Source organism: Zootermopsis nevadensis, unplaced genomic scaffold (genome assembly GCF_977971745.1).
Source record: "Zootermopsis nevadensis isolate Lab colony 2312 unplaced genomic scaffold, Znev_1.0 Znev_ptg000019l, whole genome shotgun sequence".
Taxonomy (NCBI): domain Eukaryota; kingdom Metazoa; phylum Arthropoda; class Insecta; order Blattodea; family Termopsidae; genus Zootermopsis; species Zootermopsis nevadensis.
In genome coordinates this window covers 10689807-10709796 of record NW_028259151.1, presented here as the reverse complement: position 1 = coordinate 10709796, position 19990 = coordinate 10689807, and the positions used below count along the sequence as shown (strand labels likewise).

General features: G+C 38.9%; 1 protein-coding gene and 1 long non-coding RNA gene across 5 annotated transcripts in view; one reads left to right on the top strand and one right to left on the bottom strand.

Annotated features, from left to right (window-relative positions):
• The window catches only part of skd (mediator complex subunit skuld), a 52076-nt gene extending 34276 nt beyond the window's left edge, over positions 1-17800 (top strand). For all 3 annotated transcript variants that reach the window (XM_087351315.1, XM_022086613.2, XM_087351314.1), the window contains 8 exons: positions 679-877; positions 2071-2315; positions 3702-3893; positions 4596-4968; positions 7204-7481; positions 11104-11382; positions 13535-13815; positions 15425-17800. In XM_087351315.1, coding sequence (XP_087207441.1) covers positions 679-877; positions 2071-2315; positions 3702-3893; positions 4596-4968; positions 7204-7481; positions 11104-11382; positions 13535-13815; positions 15425-15557 — 1980 coding nt within the window. In that variant the 3' untranslated portion in view covers positions 15558-17800. The remainder of the gene's footprint in view (positions 1-678; positions 878-2070; positions 2316-3701; positions 3894-4595; positions 4969-7203; positions 7482-11103; positions 11383-13534; positions 13816-15424) is intronic.
• LOC110841252 (uncharacterized) lies at positions 17613-19956 on the bottom strand. Of its 2 annotated transcripts, none has more exons than XR_002547145.2 (3): positions 19788-19956; positions 19096-19251; positions 17613-17700 (listed from the first exon to the last, which is right to left on the bottom strand). It is a non-coding gene; the product is annotated as an uncharacterized LOC110841252 (long non-coding RNA). The 2 variants fall into 2 exon arrangements; XR_002547146.2 differs by lacking the exon at positions 19788-19956 and adding an exon at positions 19416-19623.
• Between the last annotated feature and the right edge of the window lie 34 nt (positions 19957-19990).

Here is a 19990-nt window from a genome sequence, read left to right as displayed (position 1 = left end):
ATCTGAAAGGAAGAGGGGAAATTTTTGCCAAAATGAAGGGGAACTTCTGTTCTTATTTCAGTGAAATCACAGTGTATTTAAATAAGTTAGGGAGAAGTTTGCTGTTGAATGCTATTATATAAGGTTCATAATTGGTAATTTTTAAATTCACAAGCACCAACATTTCTTTCATCAGTAAGTATTTCTAAACCCAGATTTCATGTACTTCATCACACAATGCAAACTCGTGCCATTAGTGTATATAGGAGAAAAGATTGTTAACAATGTCACTACAATTTTTTTTTATTTTGAAGTACAGAAATGTTGGTAGCAGTGTTTCAAGCTTTTGTCACTTAATCTTCAGGTGCAGCTGTTTAATTGCTGTCAAGTGTCTGTGCAGTTTCACGTATGTTTCATTCTCAGCCACATATAAGTTGACATTTTGTTAGTATTTTAGCTCATTTTTTCTTTTGGTATGTCATTTGTAGCACATGTGCTTATGGTTCATAAAAAACTGTGATATGTGGTGTTTAGTTTGCTGTAGTGTTTGGCTGCATGCATGAAATTTCTTTCAAAACTTGACTTCTTTAAAATTCAGAATTATTTGTTCTCTAAAAGTGAAATGAAGTGCTTAATTAAGACTGTGGATGAAATATTGAACTGCAAGCTCACTCTTATGAAATGTTTTTTAACCTCTAGGTGTGCCGGCACCATTTAGCTCCACATCTGTCACAGGTGCCGTTGGACAAAACATTATTAGATCCTCCTGAGGGTTCACAGCCTCTCCGTGTTGCAGTGGACAGACCTCTGCCTTCACCCATGCCTCCTCCCTCAACTCCGGAGAGTAATCAGGGCCAAATACCGGACAAAGCTCCCTCCACACCAAAATCAGACCACGGTAAGATGTTTTCAGGTATTTAATTTCAGAATTAGTGATATTTAAGGAAGTTGTGATCAATATGTACCGTGCAAGGCACATTGTGACCCCAAAAATGGTTCATGAATACTTCTCGAGACAAAACAAAATTTAATTGTTTTAATTTAAATATTTGGCATATATTTTTTTTACTTTCATTGACAAAAGTGTAATATAATGTACAGATGGAAGTGACTGGATTGAAATGTAATACAGTATTAAGAGTGAAGTTTGAAAAACTTCCTGTAATTCCTACAGCAGATGGCACTGCCCAGTTTTGGAAGTTTTTTCTGAGCCTCAGAAAATTTGCAATGCAAAATGTATCTGTCATTTTGCAGTACTTGTCTCGCAGCACAATTCTTTTCATCAGTGAAACAAATCGTGGACAAACAACGTGTGTACACGGTTATTCATAATTCCCTGACACTTTACAAAAGATCGCTAGACTTGAATGGTGCAATGGATGGTAACATAGGATATGCCGATAGAAAGAGAAACTCTCCAAATTTATTTTACATGCCTCATAAATGCTCTATGTGTCCGCCCTTTGTGACGTGGCAGACGTCAAGCTGATAATCCATTTCTGCCTATACCAACTCCAGCATTCACGATCAATTTGTGAGATGGCAGCGATGATTAATCTTCGCAGGTCAGGGAGACCCCGTGGCCGTTAGTTGAACCAAGATGTCTTAAGGCATTCACTTTGAACACTAATTAGATAAGCCGTAACTAAATAAATGTACGGAACAGAATCCTTAAGAAGGTTAACAGTCCGCTCAGCTAGCCAAATCCCCACCTTTTGTGAAACCCAAAGATTTGTTACTGCGTTTACAAGAGCCCACCACAGCTCCATACCCTGAGCAAAGAAGATAATATTGAAATTGATTTCGGAAAATTGTGTTGGAGGTTGTAGTTTGAATTCTTAGAAAAGCCTTGGGTATTTGAATCTGTAAGGTTGAGGTGATACTGTGAGAACTCCACCTTCATGACAAAAAAGTCTTACAAACTACTGGTCAGAATGCGGGGTTGTGTAATAATGAAGAAATTTTATGTCTCTTAGCCATTTACATGGAATTAAACCAAAGCAGGGGATTGTTTGACTAGCTTGGTAACTATTAGCTTCTCGGTCTCTGTGGAATGTGTTACTTCAGCTCGTGTGTATGTGTTATGTGCAGATGGTGAAGGCAGTTTGAGCAGCCGCGACCCATTGTCCAGTGGCCAGTCGAGTGGAGGTAGTGACAGCAGCCACGACGAGGACGACCAGGAGCCACCAGCCCTGGTGGTCTATCTTGTGGATCCGTTCACAATAGGCAGTGACAGCACAGACCTGCAGAGGTTAGCTTGTCTTGGCCTGCTCCGCTGCTTCACCACTGTTCTCTCTGCTGTTCCAGAAAGTATACGCAACAATATCAGTGTACAGGTATGTTGCATTTTATGAATGTTTTTGCAGTATAAATGTGATAGAGTAAACAAGGAAAGTCTCAAGGCTGCATTTACAGATTGTCCTTAAAATATGTATGTATACTTTATTCACCTGTATGTTTGTTGGCCTCTTGTAGCGTATGCTTGAAGTCATAAATGTTCAAAGTGCCCACCATCAGCATTGCTGGCATAAGGGTAAGTTAAGTCTCATGCCACACTTTGCAGCCTTCTTGGCATGCGGGGCACTGCACAAGTAATGACGGAGAAATAAGCATTGATGACATTTCTCATTTTGTCATGGTAAAGCTGCAGTACGCTATCATGTCTAGTTTAACAGTTTCCATCCACATACGAATTGTTCGTGCATAGTTTGGGATCTTCTGGTGAATTTGGGAGCAGGCAGTGCCCCTGACAGATTGGGAAGGTGACATGCACTCATTGGAGTACATTGATGCCACAACACAGACAGCAAGTTGCTTCGTTGGTAACCACAACTCAAGGACTCGTGGACTACGATCAGTGTGACTGAAGAAATAGTAACAAAAGCAGCAACAGTGTCGAAGGTCGTAGCTGTGACGATGTGATCTGAGGTTGTTGTTGAGGGCCAACAATGACATCAGTTTTCATTGTAATGGTGTTACCCAATAATGATCTTGGCTCCCATTGTTGCAACATTGTGTTCCAGAAAGTGGCCAATCATTCCTCTGGACGACAGGCCATTTTAAATTAACTGGTTCTGTTACTAATTGATTTTCTTGGGTCCACTGCATGGTATGTCATTTGACAGTTTTTCCAAGTTTAAAAAGGAGCCACAGTATCACAATCAGTATGGTGACTGGCTCTGGACTGCAAGACCGGGGTTTGATCCCTGAGGGGGTAGAGGATTTTTCCAATAGCCTCTGCATCCATATTGGCTCTGGGGACCACATGGCCTCCTATCCAGTGGTTACCAGGTTCCTTTCCCAGGGGTAAAGCACAGCTGGAGCATGACACTGACCACTCACCCCCATCTAGTGCCGAAGTTAAGAATGAGTAGGAGCTATACCTCCTCTCGCCCCAAGCGCCTACATGGCGTTTACTGGGACAGCTTTTTTCTTACCGGATTTAAAAGTTGTTTATGTGACAAGTAATTAAATTTTAAAATGACTCATTTTTGTCATATGTATACAAAGCCACTATTAGAATTTAAGTTGATAATCAGGATCATCTTTATTGAAGATGGCCGTCTTCTGGGTTGTTGCGCCATGTAGTCCAGTAGATGTTTACAGACGTGTCAGAGGTCCTTGCTGCCTCCATTGCCCTGATGATGGAGGCACATTCATAGTAATTTGATTGTATTAATCTGTTTATGAAGCATTCTGAGGAGTAATATCTTATTTTATAGCTAATTTCGCTGGAGAGCATTATGGAGCTGGGGAAGTCACGTGATCGAATCAGGCAGAACGATCACATGCGAGCGCAAGCATTCTCCGTGTTCTCTCAGTGCCGCCGCTTGCTTACACACACATCCAACATCAAGGCACTCACTGGCTTTGGCACTGCTGCCATGGCTGATATGTTCCTTAAAAGCAAAGATGTATGTATTAGTTGATTACTGTTCAGCATTTTAAGATACTAGAGCAGAGCGCTCCTTTCGGAGCTCCTCGGGGAGGTTGGTCAAGTTTTTAAAATCTTGAGTAAGAAACTAAACCAACCCCCCCCCTTCAGGGTTAAAACACTTGACCAACCCCCCCTTCCCCAGGCCCTTTGTCCGTTCACAGCAGATGCTATATATCAGTGAATATGGAGCATTATTGCAATGATATTGACAAGGGGAAGCTAAAGGGCTCTGAGAAAAATCTGTCACAGAGCCACTTTGACCCACATGGGCTGACCTTGGCATGAATCTACCTCCGTAGTGAGAAGCCAGCACCAAAACATATGTAAATGAAACAACATAGAATAATGTGTGCTAGATATACAACTTATATAAATTGTTCTGTAATACCGCCTAGCTGAAGAGGGTGTAATATTCATGGCTGGGATTCTTATGGTTTTTGCAGTGTCTTAGGCTTCTAGCAAATTGAATGTTGTTCGAAGTGTTGAGTACAATCTGTAATTCTTGTGTGTCATTGGAAGAATGGTTAATTAAGTTAAACCGAGAGATAGAAACATTGACAGAAATTCAAAAACAAGGTCATGGGAACATCCATCCATGTATATGTTTAGAGGTGGCTGTGTATAGAAACTATATACCATTATGTTAAAAGGTACATAACTAGGTCTGGTTTTGTTGCAGGAGAAGAATCGAGCTCCTTACCGGCTGTATACGCCTCTCTATGTTTTGGCTCCTGTAAAGGAGAAGACAGAGTCTGGGGAATCGTTTGGTCAGTGTGGCAGTGAGCAGTGTTCTGTGCTGTATGTAAGCTACTGTCTGTCAGAAGATCAGCGATGGCTGCTGGCTGTTGCAACTGATGAGCGTGGGGAAATATTCGAGACTGCGACTATTAATATCGACATCCCCAATCGTAGCCGGAGGAAGAAGGCATCAGCTAGGCGCATTGGACTGCAAAAATTAATGGATTTCATCGTTGGTGTGATGTCACAGAGTGTTCGACCTTGGAGGCTAGTTGTGGGTCGCATCGGCAGGATAGGACATGGGGAGCTGAAAGGTGAAATTTAATGTTGTGTGCTAATATTTCAGCATGTCAACATGTCTGTTCATTTATATTCTTAAGTTAACACAGTTTAAACATTATAGTTGCATGTACAGAGTAAAAAAAATTGCACAAACGCTCTCTGTAGTGTGATCCTTCGTACAAAGATGTACAGTGTCCGTTGTTTAATTTTCAAGATTCACTATCAAATGGGACAATATTTTGGATTGAAAAGTGTAACATGGGCATTGAAGTAACTGAGTTTATTCATGCGGTTCCAGCTCGATTATCTTTGATGTCCAGGGTTAACAGCATGTCTCAGTCTTCTTCATACATATAAATAGCAGCAATAGCTTCTTTGTTGCCTCATTTGACAGTGATGTATCTGGAAAATTGAATGTCAGATGGTGTTTGTGTATTTGGCTGCAGCTCAGCTCGTGCTGTTGCAAAAGTTATACTGATGTTATTGATTGGGTCTGGGGCCATATATTCATGCTGCAGTGTTGAGATGTCTAGATTTGCCAGTTACAAATGAATTCCTGGCTGGAAATTTTTGGAAACTAAATTCAGAAGACGCCAGTGCTATCCTTTAAAATCTCTTGCTACAGGTACTGTTGAGGGAAGCTGTGATGAACAATAATTTCCTGTGACTGATAGATGAAGGCACATTTTGCTCTCCATTATAATGTAACAAACAAAATGTTCTCTGTACAGGACAGTTTGTCTAAAAGGAGCTTGGTTTAAAATCCCTGTTTTTAGGAAGATTTGGAGATTTAGATCAGTGTAAATACAGTGAAACCTCTATCCATCGTTCCCGGAACTATCGTTTTCCCGGATGCATCGTCCGTTTTGTTCGGTCCCGAATACATCCCATATAAAATAATGTTACATTTTCCCGCTTCTATCGTTCCTCGAACTATCGTTTTATCGCATCGATCGTTCAAAAATCTTAGTCCCGGCCCACAATTTTCCCGCAATGATCGTTTCTGAGAATTTAAAATGCTGGATTTAGAGATAAATTAATACCGAAAGACGCACAATGTTTTTGGAATAAACAGTAGCGGTAACCTGTTATGTCGCCCAACCAGCACAGATTCTTTTGGAATGAGGGGTCAGCGGTGCAGGGGTGATAGTTGGAGTGAATGGCGGTGCCCATTGTCAGAAATTTTACGATTTTAATTTGGGTGCACTCATATTTCGTTCCAGCGATGCCAGATGGCATGTGCAGTGTGAATTTCTTCACAAATGCTTTTATTATAAGTACAAAGGAAAGGCTGGCGGCACTTTTCATTCTTCTGGTTCATCTCGTTTCCAGCGGTTCAGGGTCTTCTACAGCTACGTTTCGTTGAGTTCGGCAGTAATAGTATTTCCATTCTTCCTGTTATTGTCCGCAAAGGGGGTTGGAGTGGTGAGGAAGAAGAAGACGACGAATGCGAGCCCGAAGCTTTGCCGAGTTTTGCCGAAGCGCACGCTGCATTGGCGAAAGTGAAGTCGTTCTTTTATGCGCTTAATATTAGTGAACGTGACGAGGAAAACATTTTGAACGTGGAAAGTGCTCTGTTTGGTCTAAAACGTAAAGTTTTGACAAACCAGTTGTCCATTAAAGAATTTTTTGGTAAAAAGAAGTAACTTTGAAAGAGAAACATTGTTTTTTTTTAAATTTTTAATGCTTTCCCGCATTCATCGTTTTTATTTCCCACCCCCGCCGAAAACGATGCATCGAGGTTTCACTGTACTTTCATTTTTCAATTTACACTTCAGAAACGAGAGATGATCAGCTAATGTCATGCATCACTTAATCAAATCAGGATGAAGGAGGGCTGTGTCCGTAAGTTTTGGGTTTATTCTGGTGGAGTAAATCCTAGGATCTTGTCATGGTTGTCCCAGCCAGTAAAGATCAGAGAAGGGGGTTGATTGAATCAGTTGAGTGTCACATATTGAGCTGTTTCATGATCTGCCATTCAGAAGATTGCTTTTTGTAATAAGCACCTGAGCAAAAGGAAACAATGAACTGCCTTCCTTCATGTCCACATGTATCTGTATACGTAAGTTCAGGCGCCCCACACACACACACACAGAGGAAGAGGAAGTTTGGGGGAGTCATTGAAAATGGTGTTCCTTAATGGGCCCAGTGAGTATTTTAAAAAGTTGTACTTGAATGTGTTCATAAATTATGGTGCTTGTGCAAAATAAACATGATTGTCAAGGCTACATATATGTACATCCTTTAATGTTTTATGCTCTTTATAGGTTGGAGTTGGCTTCTCAGTCGTAAATCCCTGCTGAAGGCTTCAAAGCACTTAAAAGAGATTTGTGAGCAGTGCAACCTCATGTACCCAAATGATGTTCCATGTGTGTTGAGTGCATGTCTCGTGTCACTGGAACCTGACTCGGCACTGCGACTGATGCCTGATCAGTTCACACCAGATGAGAGGTTTAGCCAGACAGCTGTGAACTGCCAACTATCAACACCTCATGATGTGTCTTGCACACATATCCTGGTGTTTCCTACTTCTGCTACAAGTCAGGTATGTTGGTCAGCACGCAGACGCTAATTGTTCATGATAAAAAAAAACCTTGTTAATTATAAATGCAAGGGATTAAATTATTTACTTAAAATTAAACATGTTTGAATTGTCTGATGTCATTGCTTAGTAGTTCATCTTCAGATTTCTGCAGTACATGATATAGTATAGGGAGTGAGCAGAGTTGTTTTACATTTATCTGATTTCATTGGTTGAGGCATATGCGGGAACCAGGTGTTTGGTGTTCGGACAAGTTTTGAGCATACAGTGACTCATTTTAAACCTAAAGATGATTATGTTTTGTTTTTTCACTAAGTAGTTTTATTATGTGAACTCTGCCAGAAAATAATTATGGCTCATACCATGTCAGTTCAATGCAGCTCAAACCCCTCACCCCTTTTGATTTCATTTGCAGTTTGCTGTGTTTATAGACTGTATTCCAGTGAGTTAAAATGCCAGATTTTAGCTATCCATGTCTTTTGAGGGTGGGAGGGGCTTAAAATTTAGAAAGCAGCAGCTTTTGATACTGCACAACTTAAAATTCATGTAATTTAGGTCTTATTGACCTGGAGACTTAATTTCAGACACATTTGAAAGCTATTGAAGTGTAGTTTCCATTTTGTAATGGATGTCCACCCAAACAGAGAGAGTAATTTTCATCAGTGAGAGATGAGGTTAAATGTAGCAGTGGTTTATAGGATCTGTTGGCCAGTAATATGTGCCTGCTTTTAAAATACTGCAAGTAATTTATTTGTAGCTGGTGCAGAATATTATGAAACACTCACAAAATGCTGTGTAGTATATAACCATAAATGGTTCACATCTTTAGTTGTTCTTCATTGGGGCAGGATGTGTTTAGCAAGGAACTGTCAGAGCTGCCATTAATATTAGCTACAGGTTCATCATCACCTATACACAGTGAATGTAAATGTTTGCACATCTTGTGCAGTTTAAAATCAGTGTTTGTGGTGACATAAGTTTTCTTTACTTCAGGAACATCTATCTGTAAAACTTAGTTTTCACAGCAACTAAACTCATTAAAATCTTATCAGGCAACAAGCCATATCATTTGTGAACAAAGGCTCAAAATTTCAGAGACCACCTCCACCAAAGGGAATAATGAGATTGACCACTGGTGATGTTTATATGGTTGAAATTTTCAGCTGTACAGCCATTGGTCAGTGGGGAATAATGACCAAACCTGACTCTGAATCATTTGTTAGGTTAGGTTGCACCTGAATTTTGGGTCCAGCACTCAATATGAATGGGTTTAGAGAGGACACAGAACAGGAACTGAAGTCTGGAATCTTGTGAACTTGAGTGAAACTCGTGGTGCAAATTACACCCATCCGCATGCATTGATGTGCATGTGCACACATGCATGCACACCTGTTTAATGAAATGTGAATAAGGGAATATGTAGATTTGGAACCGATTAACACAACATGAAGATGGTCCAAAATTGTTGAGCTTGTCTTGGTAGCAGAGACTAATGCCAGGGCCTCAGCTTATGGGTTCTGTGGTTGGGTAGGGTTTGAATGTAGGTCATGCCAACTAGTAGAGTCAGTCCCTTCCCCATATGAGTCAGAATTAAATGATGCCAATGATTACTTTAGGATGACCTGTCATGCAGCCTTTGGTAATCAGCCTGACCTGTTACCTTTTAGTATAAAGGGCTAGTTTGGTTTTGTACAGGTCCAGTATGGCTGGCAGGGTGAGACCAGGGATGAGGTTACAGGTAAACCTCGATTTGCGCTGATTCAGAATAACACCGCTTTTGAAACCAGCAAGTCAAAAAGGGGAAAAAATATATTTTACTATTATTTATAACGTTTTACAATGTTTCTCGTACTGATTCTTACACTAAATCGTAATTCTTACATCGCTGATTTTGAATAAAAATTATAAATACAGTCACCTCTGCACTCATTGCTGAGTTGTTGCGAGATAATCTCCTAAAAATCCGCCAACATTGCGCAACAGTCACGGGAGCATTGATCACTCTTCGCGGTGAGTCATTTGCTTTCAGCCCGATTAGGGAGTAAGGAAAAATGCACTCAGTTTACCTCTTGTTGACACATTGAATGTGCTGAAAACTGTGCTAAACATGTTTGTGTTGTTGTTCGACCACTATTCTGCAGTAGCAACTGTTTTACATTTATAAACTGTAGAAGAGCCACCATGTCTGGTAAGAGAAGTGAATGTGTTGCTAAAAAGTTGCGTAGGTCTATTGCGTTAGAAGATAAGATGGACGTAATTCATAGAATAGAAGGTGGTGATACCCGTCGTAATGTGTGCAGAAGTATGAAGTTGCCTCCTTCCGCTGTGACTACCTTAATGAAAAATTCATACAAAATAAAACAGTCAACGCAGCAGGCTACGAGAGTAAGTGCAACGCAAGTGAGTCAGCGGAAGTAAACTTTTTGAAACAATGGAGAAATTACTGTTGCTATGGGTGGATGACATGAATCGAAAAAACATTCCGTTGACTCAAATTGCTATCACGGATAAGGCAAAGTCAATTTTTGAGGAACTTAAGTCGTCAATGTTTGGGTGCCGGGAACACATGTCATTGACTTCCCATTCATTTACATTATAAAAAGACTTTCAATTTATGCCAATTCCATTTACGCCAGTTCATCCAGGAATGCATCCCCGGCATAAATTGAGGTTTACCTGTATTCTGTTCACTTGGTGTGCATGCCACAGTCTACCAGGCAGACGTTCGCAATTTCCGTCAACAGGGTAACTGGTCTGTGTCGACATCACTGTAATTTTTTGATTTCACCGTCTTTTACAGTCCCCAGAATACTTATGTTGTTGAACTTTGGATTCAAGTTAGTGCAAATTGCCTGTCACATTGAAAAAAGCGTTTTCCTTCTCTGCAGCCAAGACCTGTGTGGACATTTCACATGATCTTGGGCTTTTTCTTCCAAACCTCACTTTGTATATTAATGATAGCATTCTACTGTTTGCCTCATCTGTCAGTTTTTTCTTTTCCTCTTCTGGAGAGTAAACTGCCACGGGAACCTCACTTGAGATAGCACCATATTAAATGAGAACAGTCACTGAGTATTTTATAAGTTTTATCTGGTTGGTCTTGGTGTGGAGTTTTGTTCATTATGAGTGAAGACAGAATGATACCAGTGATTCCTTTTGGGACTCCCATTAAAATGGAGGTCCCATCATGCAAACATTCCTCATCGTCCTGACCTGTGTGTGTGTGGCCAGTAGGGATGCAATTGAGAATATAAGAACCATTCCAGGCCCAAGTTTCTTTTGGAGGGAGGTTGTGTGAAGTAGATAGATGTGACAGCGAAGAAAGCCTGATGCACATTGAATAGTGTTGCTGCAGCTTCCTTTCCTTTTGAAGTTGTAGTATCAGTTGATATGGATGATCTTTCTTGGTTTAACTGTGATGATGGTAGATGGTGACCCTGGCTTACGGCACATTTGGGATCTCCACGTTGCTCTGAATGTGCCTGTGGTGTTGAGCCTTAAATAGTCTAGAGATTGTTGGAGATGGGTGAATTTAATATCGTACCAGACCAGAATTCTGCTGATTCAGCTGTACAGGCTGAATGTTTTCATGTACCCAGTGTTACTTTGCATGTTTTGTTTTCAGTCTTCTCAGACAGCATTCCAGGAGCAGCACATTAATGACCCGGAGCTTGGTGATGATGAGCTGTTCTCAGCTCTGAATGATGATATGCCTGAAGGAATAGAGGGCATGCAAGACTTCAATGATATATTCTCATGGCCTGAAACAGGGCCTGGTGGTGCTCAGAGTCCCACAGGTAGCCCTCGAAGAGGGGATTCACCCTCGCAACCTGGGAGCCCATCGTGTGGGGTTGGTGGCACCTCAGATCAGCATAGTCCCTTTCCTTGCAATGCATCTTCACGAGTAAGTTTACTGTGTGCAAAAACTTTGTATTATACTTGAGCAAATACAGTATTTTAATATGTACTTCTTTAATACAACCAGTTTTATTACTTTTAAATTTTCAGACTGCTTCAGTACAGAAATGTAACTGACTGATATGTTCCAAATTATTAGATAGAGAGGAACAGATGAAATTGTGATGGTTGCAGAGTTCAAACTACATGAGAGAAAATTGATCTATGTTAGGTATGAAATGAGAGGAATGTCCAGAAACAAAACAAAGTACAAAATGTATGCGTAGCATAACAATCTATGGTGCATTCATCAGAACTTGACTTTTGGCCTTTATTAATGTGGCCACTGTTTGGGGTCAGTTACCTTTGTGTGGACTGGGTGTCTCACTGTGTGATGACACCATTGTGGAGGATCCACCCACTTGGTTGGGGATTCCTGATCCAGTCACTTATTCAATCAGAATTGCATTTTTAGTTTTCTTCAGTCAATCATAGTGAGTTCTGGTGTAGTGTGCTCAGTTTCATTAAAATCACCTTCTCTCCACTCATGCCATGCCATGTCATGTGCTGAATGACCTCTGGTCTTGTAAGTATACTAGTAGTCAGTGTGGAAATAAGTCTGACAGGAGTCAATGTCAGAGAGCATACTGGCCCCCGTTACACATACAACTACTTGCTTTTTGTGCAGAGAAAAACAAACCTGTCGCTTCTGTTTGTGAGTGCACATTACACATTAATTTTAGGAGTTTATCTTTTATTTGTAGGTATTATTAAGTCTTTAAAAATTGCAGATGCATCAGTTATGCCTATTCCTGTCATGTGCAATGTTGCTTCATCAGGAAATATATCTTTGCTCAGATAGTTGTTTCCTCCTTCTGTCTTACGTGCATCAGTACAGCAAATTCAGAACAATATTGCCTGTGAACTTAAGTAACATGCAGTATCATCAATAGCTGATATCACAGATTTTATTTGTACATCTTATGAACAGTTGTCCAGTGAATACCCAGCTCTGAACTTGCTATGTTGATATTTTTAAAAATGAAAGATGACAATGACTAGGCAGTCATTGAATTATAGCTTGGACAGATCTCATATCAAAATACTATACCCAAATTGAGGAAGAATATGCTGTTATTTGTGGATCACAGTTTTCTTTCCCTCCATTTTGTCACATTTAGTAAGTATGTACATTTTAACTATTGGCATTATTTATGTTATTATTTTTTTGCAACTCTTAAGGATGTAATGCCACTTAATTAAATTGGAGAAATGGCCCAAAGGTGGTTTTTACAGGGCCGTGGAGTCGGAAGCAATTTTAGGTGGAGTTGGAGTCGGTAAAAATGTACCGACTCCGACCTCGACATAAAATCTTATGAACACTTTCGCTACTGTGTGGGCCGCCAGCGGCGGGAGATTCAACGACGCGTTGAGCCACATGGTGTGCGATGCCTTGTAACTTTGGCTCCAGTACCTTAAGAATACAAACTGTCTACAAATCAACAGATTTCAGCAATAACCATTAGACATATATTTAAATACTGGGAAACTGGGAACAACCCGTTCTTCAAGTGCCTGAGCACTGCAGTTCCCAACTTTTCGTTGGCTTGATCTATAGACATTCGGTAGGACTCCTTGGACGAGGGATCGGCCCATCACAAGGCCTCTACCTGTACACAGGACAGCACAACACAGATAAACGCAGACAAACATCCATGGCTTGAGTGGGATTCGAAGCCATGGTCCCAGCGACCAAGCGGCACAAGGCCCGCGCCTCAGACCGCGCAGCCACTGGGGACCCCGTATATTTAAATATAGGTTATAAGTCTAAAAAGTAGCCTGATGATTAGCGTGGTGGTGATGAAATCGCTTATGGTAACACTTACCATTTTAGTAAGTTTACCATTATTAATACATATTGAGCTTTCATGAAGGAGTAGGAGTCGGAAATTTTAGTACCGACTCCACAGCCCTGGGTTATTATGTGCTCTTTGCACTTCAGTATAAACAAATACTGTGAACTGAGGTCATTGTCAGATAACATTGCAGCAATGACCATGGATTCCATTGTTTTTCCCTGTTAATGTGGTGTGAAGAACAACTTTGGCATTTCAGTTTACTTCAAAGAGTACACCTTTCCAATCTTGTTATTCTTTCAGGGTGGTGGAGGTCTTGGAGTAGATACTCAAGAGGAAGTTGGGACATTACACCAGCAACCATTAGCACTGGGATATTTTGTGTCAACTGCTCCCACAGGTCGAATGCCCAAGTGGTTCTGGGCCTCTTGCCCACACTTGGAGAATGTCTGCCCAGCATTCCTGAAGAATGCACTGCATCTCCACAGCCCAGCTATTCAACAGAATTCTGATGACCTCCTGCAGCAGCAGTCAGCTGTCACTGTGCACCCTCTAGACTCTCAGTACACTACAGATGTGCTCAGGTAAAAACATTCTTCTCATCCTGAGAAAACCAAACGTTCAAGGATTTTAGTCCATTTTCTGTATTTCTGTAATACTGTGAAATGTCTAAAGTCTGAACACTCCTAGCTTCAGAAGCTTCATAGATGTCTCATTGTGGGATTCAGAGTGTTTGTGTATGTTAAGACTTTTTGCTGGGCCAGGTTAGGTTAGGTTAAATCGGGTCCATTACGGTAAGTTAAGACATGTTATGTTCTGTTTACGTTAGGATGGATAGGTGTTTAAATATGAATTTTAAATGTGGGAATTGAAGGTTTAGAAATTTTTAAAATTTGTAAATTTACTTTGTGGGACAAGACAGATGTAATACCTCTAAATGCATGGTGCATAGGATGCATGAGGATATTGTATGTATTTTGGTAATGAATACAATTTATGAGCTTGTTAATTGTTTGACATGAATGTCACAGGTTCTGTGTATGTATCTTAATCATGTTCACAGGTTGCACAGCACCCTTATGATATTTTCCATTAAAATTTCATTTTATAGATCATCATTATGCTTCACACACTTGTACTGCCATTTATTTTCAGAAGTCAGCCCTTTCACTTGTCTTATCATTCCCAATTGCATTCCTTTGAATTTATCTTAAAATATTCTTCATCAGACATATAAGTCTTTGTAACATTTTTAATATCCATGAAATTAATGTGTGTGTGTATTAAGTGAAGTTGGCTGAGAAAAGAAATATTAATATTTTTATTTGTGCTGGATATTTTATTGTAGTTTCATTTCACAGACATTTCCTACATACTTCCATGTACAAGTTATTATTTACCACCAAACGCTTTTGTGCTTCATTATTGTGTATTTATGTTGGTGTGTTTCTTTCTTTACGAGTTTTTGTGACAGTATATTAACAGGTACATAAAAGTGTATGATTTGATGTTTTCACAGCAGTGAGTATGAAGATTTCTGTCTTCTGGGTTCTTGCGCTGTGTAGTATAGTAGATGTTTACCGTTTCAGAGATCATACTGCCTCTGTCATCAGGGCGATGAATGTGCCAATTGGGTGGGTGGGGCTAGGTTTGTAGGAACTGGACCGTGAATGTAGTAGCCTGCCCCAAGCTAATGGGAGCAGGTGTCAAATGAGGCGTGGGTGGGAGGGAGAGAAAGAAAAGAGATAGATGGGTCAAGGTGCAGCCCTTGTGAGGGTCTCGGGAAGTGCGTCCCGTGGGACATCGGGAGTTGGGTGGATATGCACCCAGAATCTCATCCTGAATTATGTAGGTTCAGTTAGGTACTCTCTTACCAGAGATGACAAATAGGCATATTGTAATTGCTTTAAATACTGTATTTGCTAGTAAACCAGTACAGTGATATGAACATATGTTATGCATGGGTAACAATAGAATTCTTTTGAGAATATTAAAACTAAAGATGGCAATTAAATGTTCAGTGAGAGACTAATTGTTCCTTAGAGAAACCAGATCAAGAAATGCCACTGGAGGATAATGGTCACAGAAAATCAAGTATGTTTCTAATATAACTTCAGATATGATTATCGGTACCTGTATCGGAAATTATTTTTTGTTTACACAAATTCAAAACAAAATTTTGATTTATTTCAGATATGTCCTTGAAGGTTATAATGCATTATCGTGGTTAGCACTGGACTCAAACACACGAGACCGTCTGTCCTGCTTGCCAGTACACATCCAGGCTTTAATGCAGCTCTACCACATGACTTCTGCATTAGTCTGACCTACATAGTTGCATAAGACAGTGTAGTTTTTGAATGAAGTATGTCCCTGTGCATCCAGTGTTCATTAGAGGCAAAGTATAGCCATGTTTGTGGTTGTGCCAACAGGTGAATGAATGTCTTAGAAGAAAATACAAGTTAAATTCTTAAATTTCAATAGGAGGAAGAGAGACTTGCCCACACAAGATGGTCTCAGCAATAATCTGTTACATTATAGTCTTAAGTTTCAAAACTGTGGTGGTGGAATGTGGCATTTTAAGCCACTGTAAAAGTGAAGGAAAGCAAATGTGGTTCACGTTAAATCCTCTCCCAAGGAAGCTGACAATCATGATGATACAATTATAAGAAATCAACTATTGTTAAGTGGAAAAGTCTGCATTATTTTTTTGACTGGCATGCAAAACTGTAGCCAAAGATTCACAAAATATTCTACATTGTGTATATTTTGTGGGGGACAAATAATAAGAAAGCAATCCAGTCACTGTGAAAAGTAACCAAAGGCAAAATAATCCATTTTATATTTTTCTGTTTTCTTTTATGAAATATGATGGGAATGAAATCAGAGTATAAAAATTGTCTAGTTTATTAGTTTTGAAAAACTTTTTTGTTATTTATTCTTTAGGTGAAATTGAGCATGCTGAATAAAATAGTGGTATTTTAAGCAGGGGGCCAAATCATTTTATGAAGTGTGCTAGCAAACTGCCAAGCAAAAACACATGAACTGAAACCATTTTGCATATTTTAGGGGTGGTTAAACATCAAATGACAGTAAAAATTTGTTGAAACCAGTTGTGATGGAGGGTGTTACGTTGTGATCGAGATACTACAAGAGTGTGTTCTGAATGTGGAAAGTTGTGATTTATTGTAAGAGTTACATCAGTTGTCCATGGCAAAGGAATCTTTATTTCCTGTGATATGGTACTTTGCCTCGTGATTTCATCAGCCAGATGGACTGCGCCGGTGATTATCTCCAGCCCCCTTCCAGATCATTTTGGAAGAAAAAACAATTGACAGAGCCTACTCACAAAATCCATACCACCTAAGTGAATTTGTAAAGACATTATTAGCTTTTATTTCTTCAGTTTTTACATAATTTAGGGAAATGGGAAGTCTTGTATTATAACTACCACATATAAATATACATATAACTTTATATATATATAATTATCTATATATAAACAAATTATATATATATATCATATATTATGAAATAGTACAAACTGTTGCTTGATGTTAATCGAGTAATTAGTTTACCCCTTCAGTTGGAATGTGTCCTGTTTTGTATATATCAATATTGAAAGTTTGTGTGAATGGGTAAATATGTGAATGACTAGTTGTATATTTTATGGTGTACATTTTGTACAGATGACATCTTCTAGTTCTAAAAACTGTGTAATACTGTTAAACATGTAGCACTTGAGGTTGATGGAAAATGCCATTTTACAGTTAGAAATTGTCTGGGGCATCACAGTTTGTATATTTTAAACTTTTTTTTTATAAGAAAAGACTGGAAGTGAGCACATTAAGTTTGTGTGCAACTGTTAAGGAGCTGATCAATGAAATTCAAATGGTTTGTGACTTTTGTCCTTGTTCCTTTATACAATCTTCTCCCTTTCGAAGTACAATTGTAAATTATGGGTTCATATGGGTGATGTGCCATGTATGACATGTCATAAGAGTGTTTCCTTGTGTAAAAAGACCAACCTGTGTAGAATATGTTGCAGAGAATTATTTATTTTGTATATACATAACATACATAATGCAAATATTTGATGATTGGTCTGTTTACGCATCCTGATCCTTCTCCCCAAGGAAGAAATGTACAAAGATTAGAATCCATCTACTCTGTTATGTAATCACTACAGAATGGGGGTACTTGTTGAGAATACATTTTATGAGGGGGAGAGACAGTTGCCAAAGGCAGCTGGGCTCATTCCTGTTTGTTATTATATACCTGATTCTTTTACAGTTATCAGTTAACCCTTTGTGGTAAAAAAATGTACATAGTTATTACTTTTTTTTGCCACAGGCATATGGAGTACAGTAGAGATACATACCCATTGTCCCTTCCGTGTTCATCTGTGTTGAGCAGGTGTAAAGTCAGTGTAAAAGCGAACCTCTGCAGGGATTAACCAGGAATTGTAACTGAAACAGTTAAATTGAAAGAAGATCCAGTGTTCAAAAAGTAATAAAAATCCTTCATGAAAACATACTTTTACAGAATGAATAAAAACTGCTGAAAATACTAGCTTGTTCCCCTCTTTTTTATGACACATTTATCTAACTGTGTTGAACTGGAAGATGAAAGAGCGGTTTAAAGTTTTGTAGTGAACAGACATTTGTCAAGATGGAAGGTAAACATTAAAAAAAATTTAAACATTCTAAACAAAGAACAATGTCAAAAGCTGTGACATTCACACTTTTTATACATGTATTTACTGTGGTGACGTAAAGGAATTTCATACGAAAAGAAAATGTTTTTGTTATCGACATGCCCTCACTATCGTCTGGAGGTTCCATGAGACAGATGACTTCAGATCGAGAGTAGTTTTAAGTCCCTTCGGGTAATGCTCCTTCCTCTCCCAGCAGCACAATTCAAAATAAGAATGCGACGCAAATCAGTGATATAACATACAAATAGGTAAAGGTCGCATTTCTTACATCAAGGCATTGTGTGTGCTGGAGTATTTCTATGAACGAAGGGACAAACTTCCCCAAAACCCTGCCATGTTATGTGGCGAGCCATCACAACAACATCAAATGGAGTTTTCAAGATGATTGTAGTATTTATTACTTGGGTAGTAAAATCATGGGATTATTATATTATTATTATTATTATTATTAAATAATACAGTTTTATGTGTACAGAGAAATTATGAGCTTGTTTTTTGTAGATATTTTTCCAGTTCACTGTTTGCTTGATGAATAATTGCCTTGTTATCCTTATTCCTGTGTATCCAGTGGGTTTTCAAAAACTCTGTCCATCTGTCCCCTTAGTAGCTGAATATCAAATTGCAGCAATGTTTAAATAAACACAGATAGTGGTCTATTGTGACCTAATAGATGGAGCAGCAATAAATAATTCTTAAAACAAGATATATGAGCACAGAAACTAGTCATCCAGTAAAACCTGTTTTGTCTCAAACCGACATGGAGAGCTCCAGTTTGGATTTGATTACATGAATATTGCGAGGGAGTGTAACAGTACTTTCTCTTATTACTGCTACCGTCTTACAGTGACTCATAGCAGAAACATGAGATGGGCAGAGTTGCTGAGTATATTTGACCAATATTCAGAGACTGATTACCATTAACACCAAAGCACAGTCGTGCGCCAGTTACATCCACTAAAACTTTGTATCAAAATTATTATTCACCTGTCTTTTTTCTATTCCAGGTAACATCATCCAAGTGATTTCCATTCCAAAATTTTATCAATGTAACATATCTAGTCCATTATAACCACTTTTATTTCACTACCTTAATAATGTCAGGGCAACTGCATGTATATTGCACCCTTCATTTCTCACTGCTACTTACATATTTACTACATTTCATGGATGCGAAGTTAGTCAGATGACACCAGATTCACACAAAGTGAAATCTAATGCTCCTTTAAATTGTGCCTTTTTGTTTATAAGACTTGTGAGAGTTGATAGTAGATTTGAAAATACTGCCAGCATAATATGTACTCTCCTGAAAACAAGAGGTAAGTTCATTAATATGTATTCACGTGGAAGAGCTAAGCTATCTAATCTCTTAAATAGAATGCTACAAGAATATCTAGGTTTGATACCAGCTATTAATCCAACAAATTTATTTTGTAAAGTAAGTATCTTTTTTGATGTTACATTAATTACCACCAAAATTATTCCATTCTTCATTACAGAGTGAAAAGAGGCAAAATCAACTGATTTTAGTGTGTACCCTGTTATTGACACTACATGCCCTCATCTGCATACAGCTGAGTGGCAAGAACAGTGGATTCTTGAATATATATAAATCTTTTTGGGATATTACATACTAGAACATGTAGACAAAACAACATAATTTTAAAAACTTATTTAAGATGATGTTCTCTTACTGAGAATACAGAACAACAAATTCTAGCCATGTGCAATTTTTATAAACCGTGGTTTATATTTGACCAGTCATAACCAAAATTTAATTTGCCCTATAAATTACAATGTTGTCCTCGAACATAACATTTCATCGAAATCCGAAATAGATACCTTCGGAAACGAAACATGTGAACAGATAGACAGGAACAACTTGTCAATTATGTTCATTTCATATTTTTGGGGCAAAAAAACAACCCGGGAAACGTAGAAAATAACTCAAATTACGTGCAACTTAACCCATTTCTTTCTGAAATTGAATGCCAGCCAGGTACTATCTGTGTCCTGCTGTTCTACGTCAATGGAAATCAGTCTAA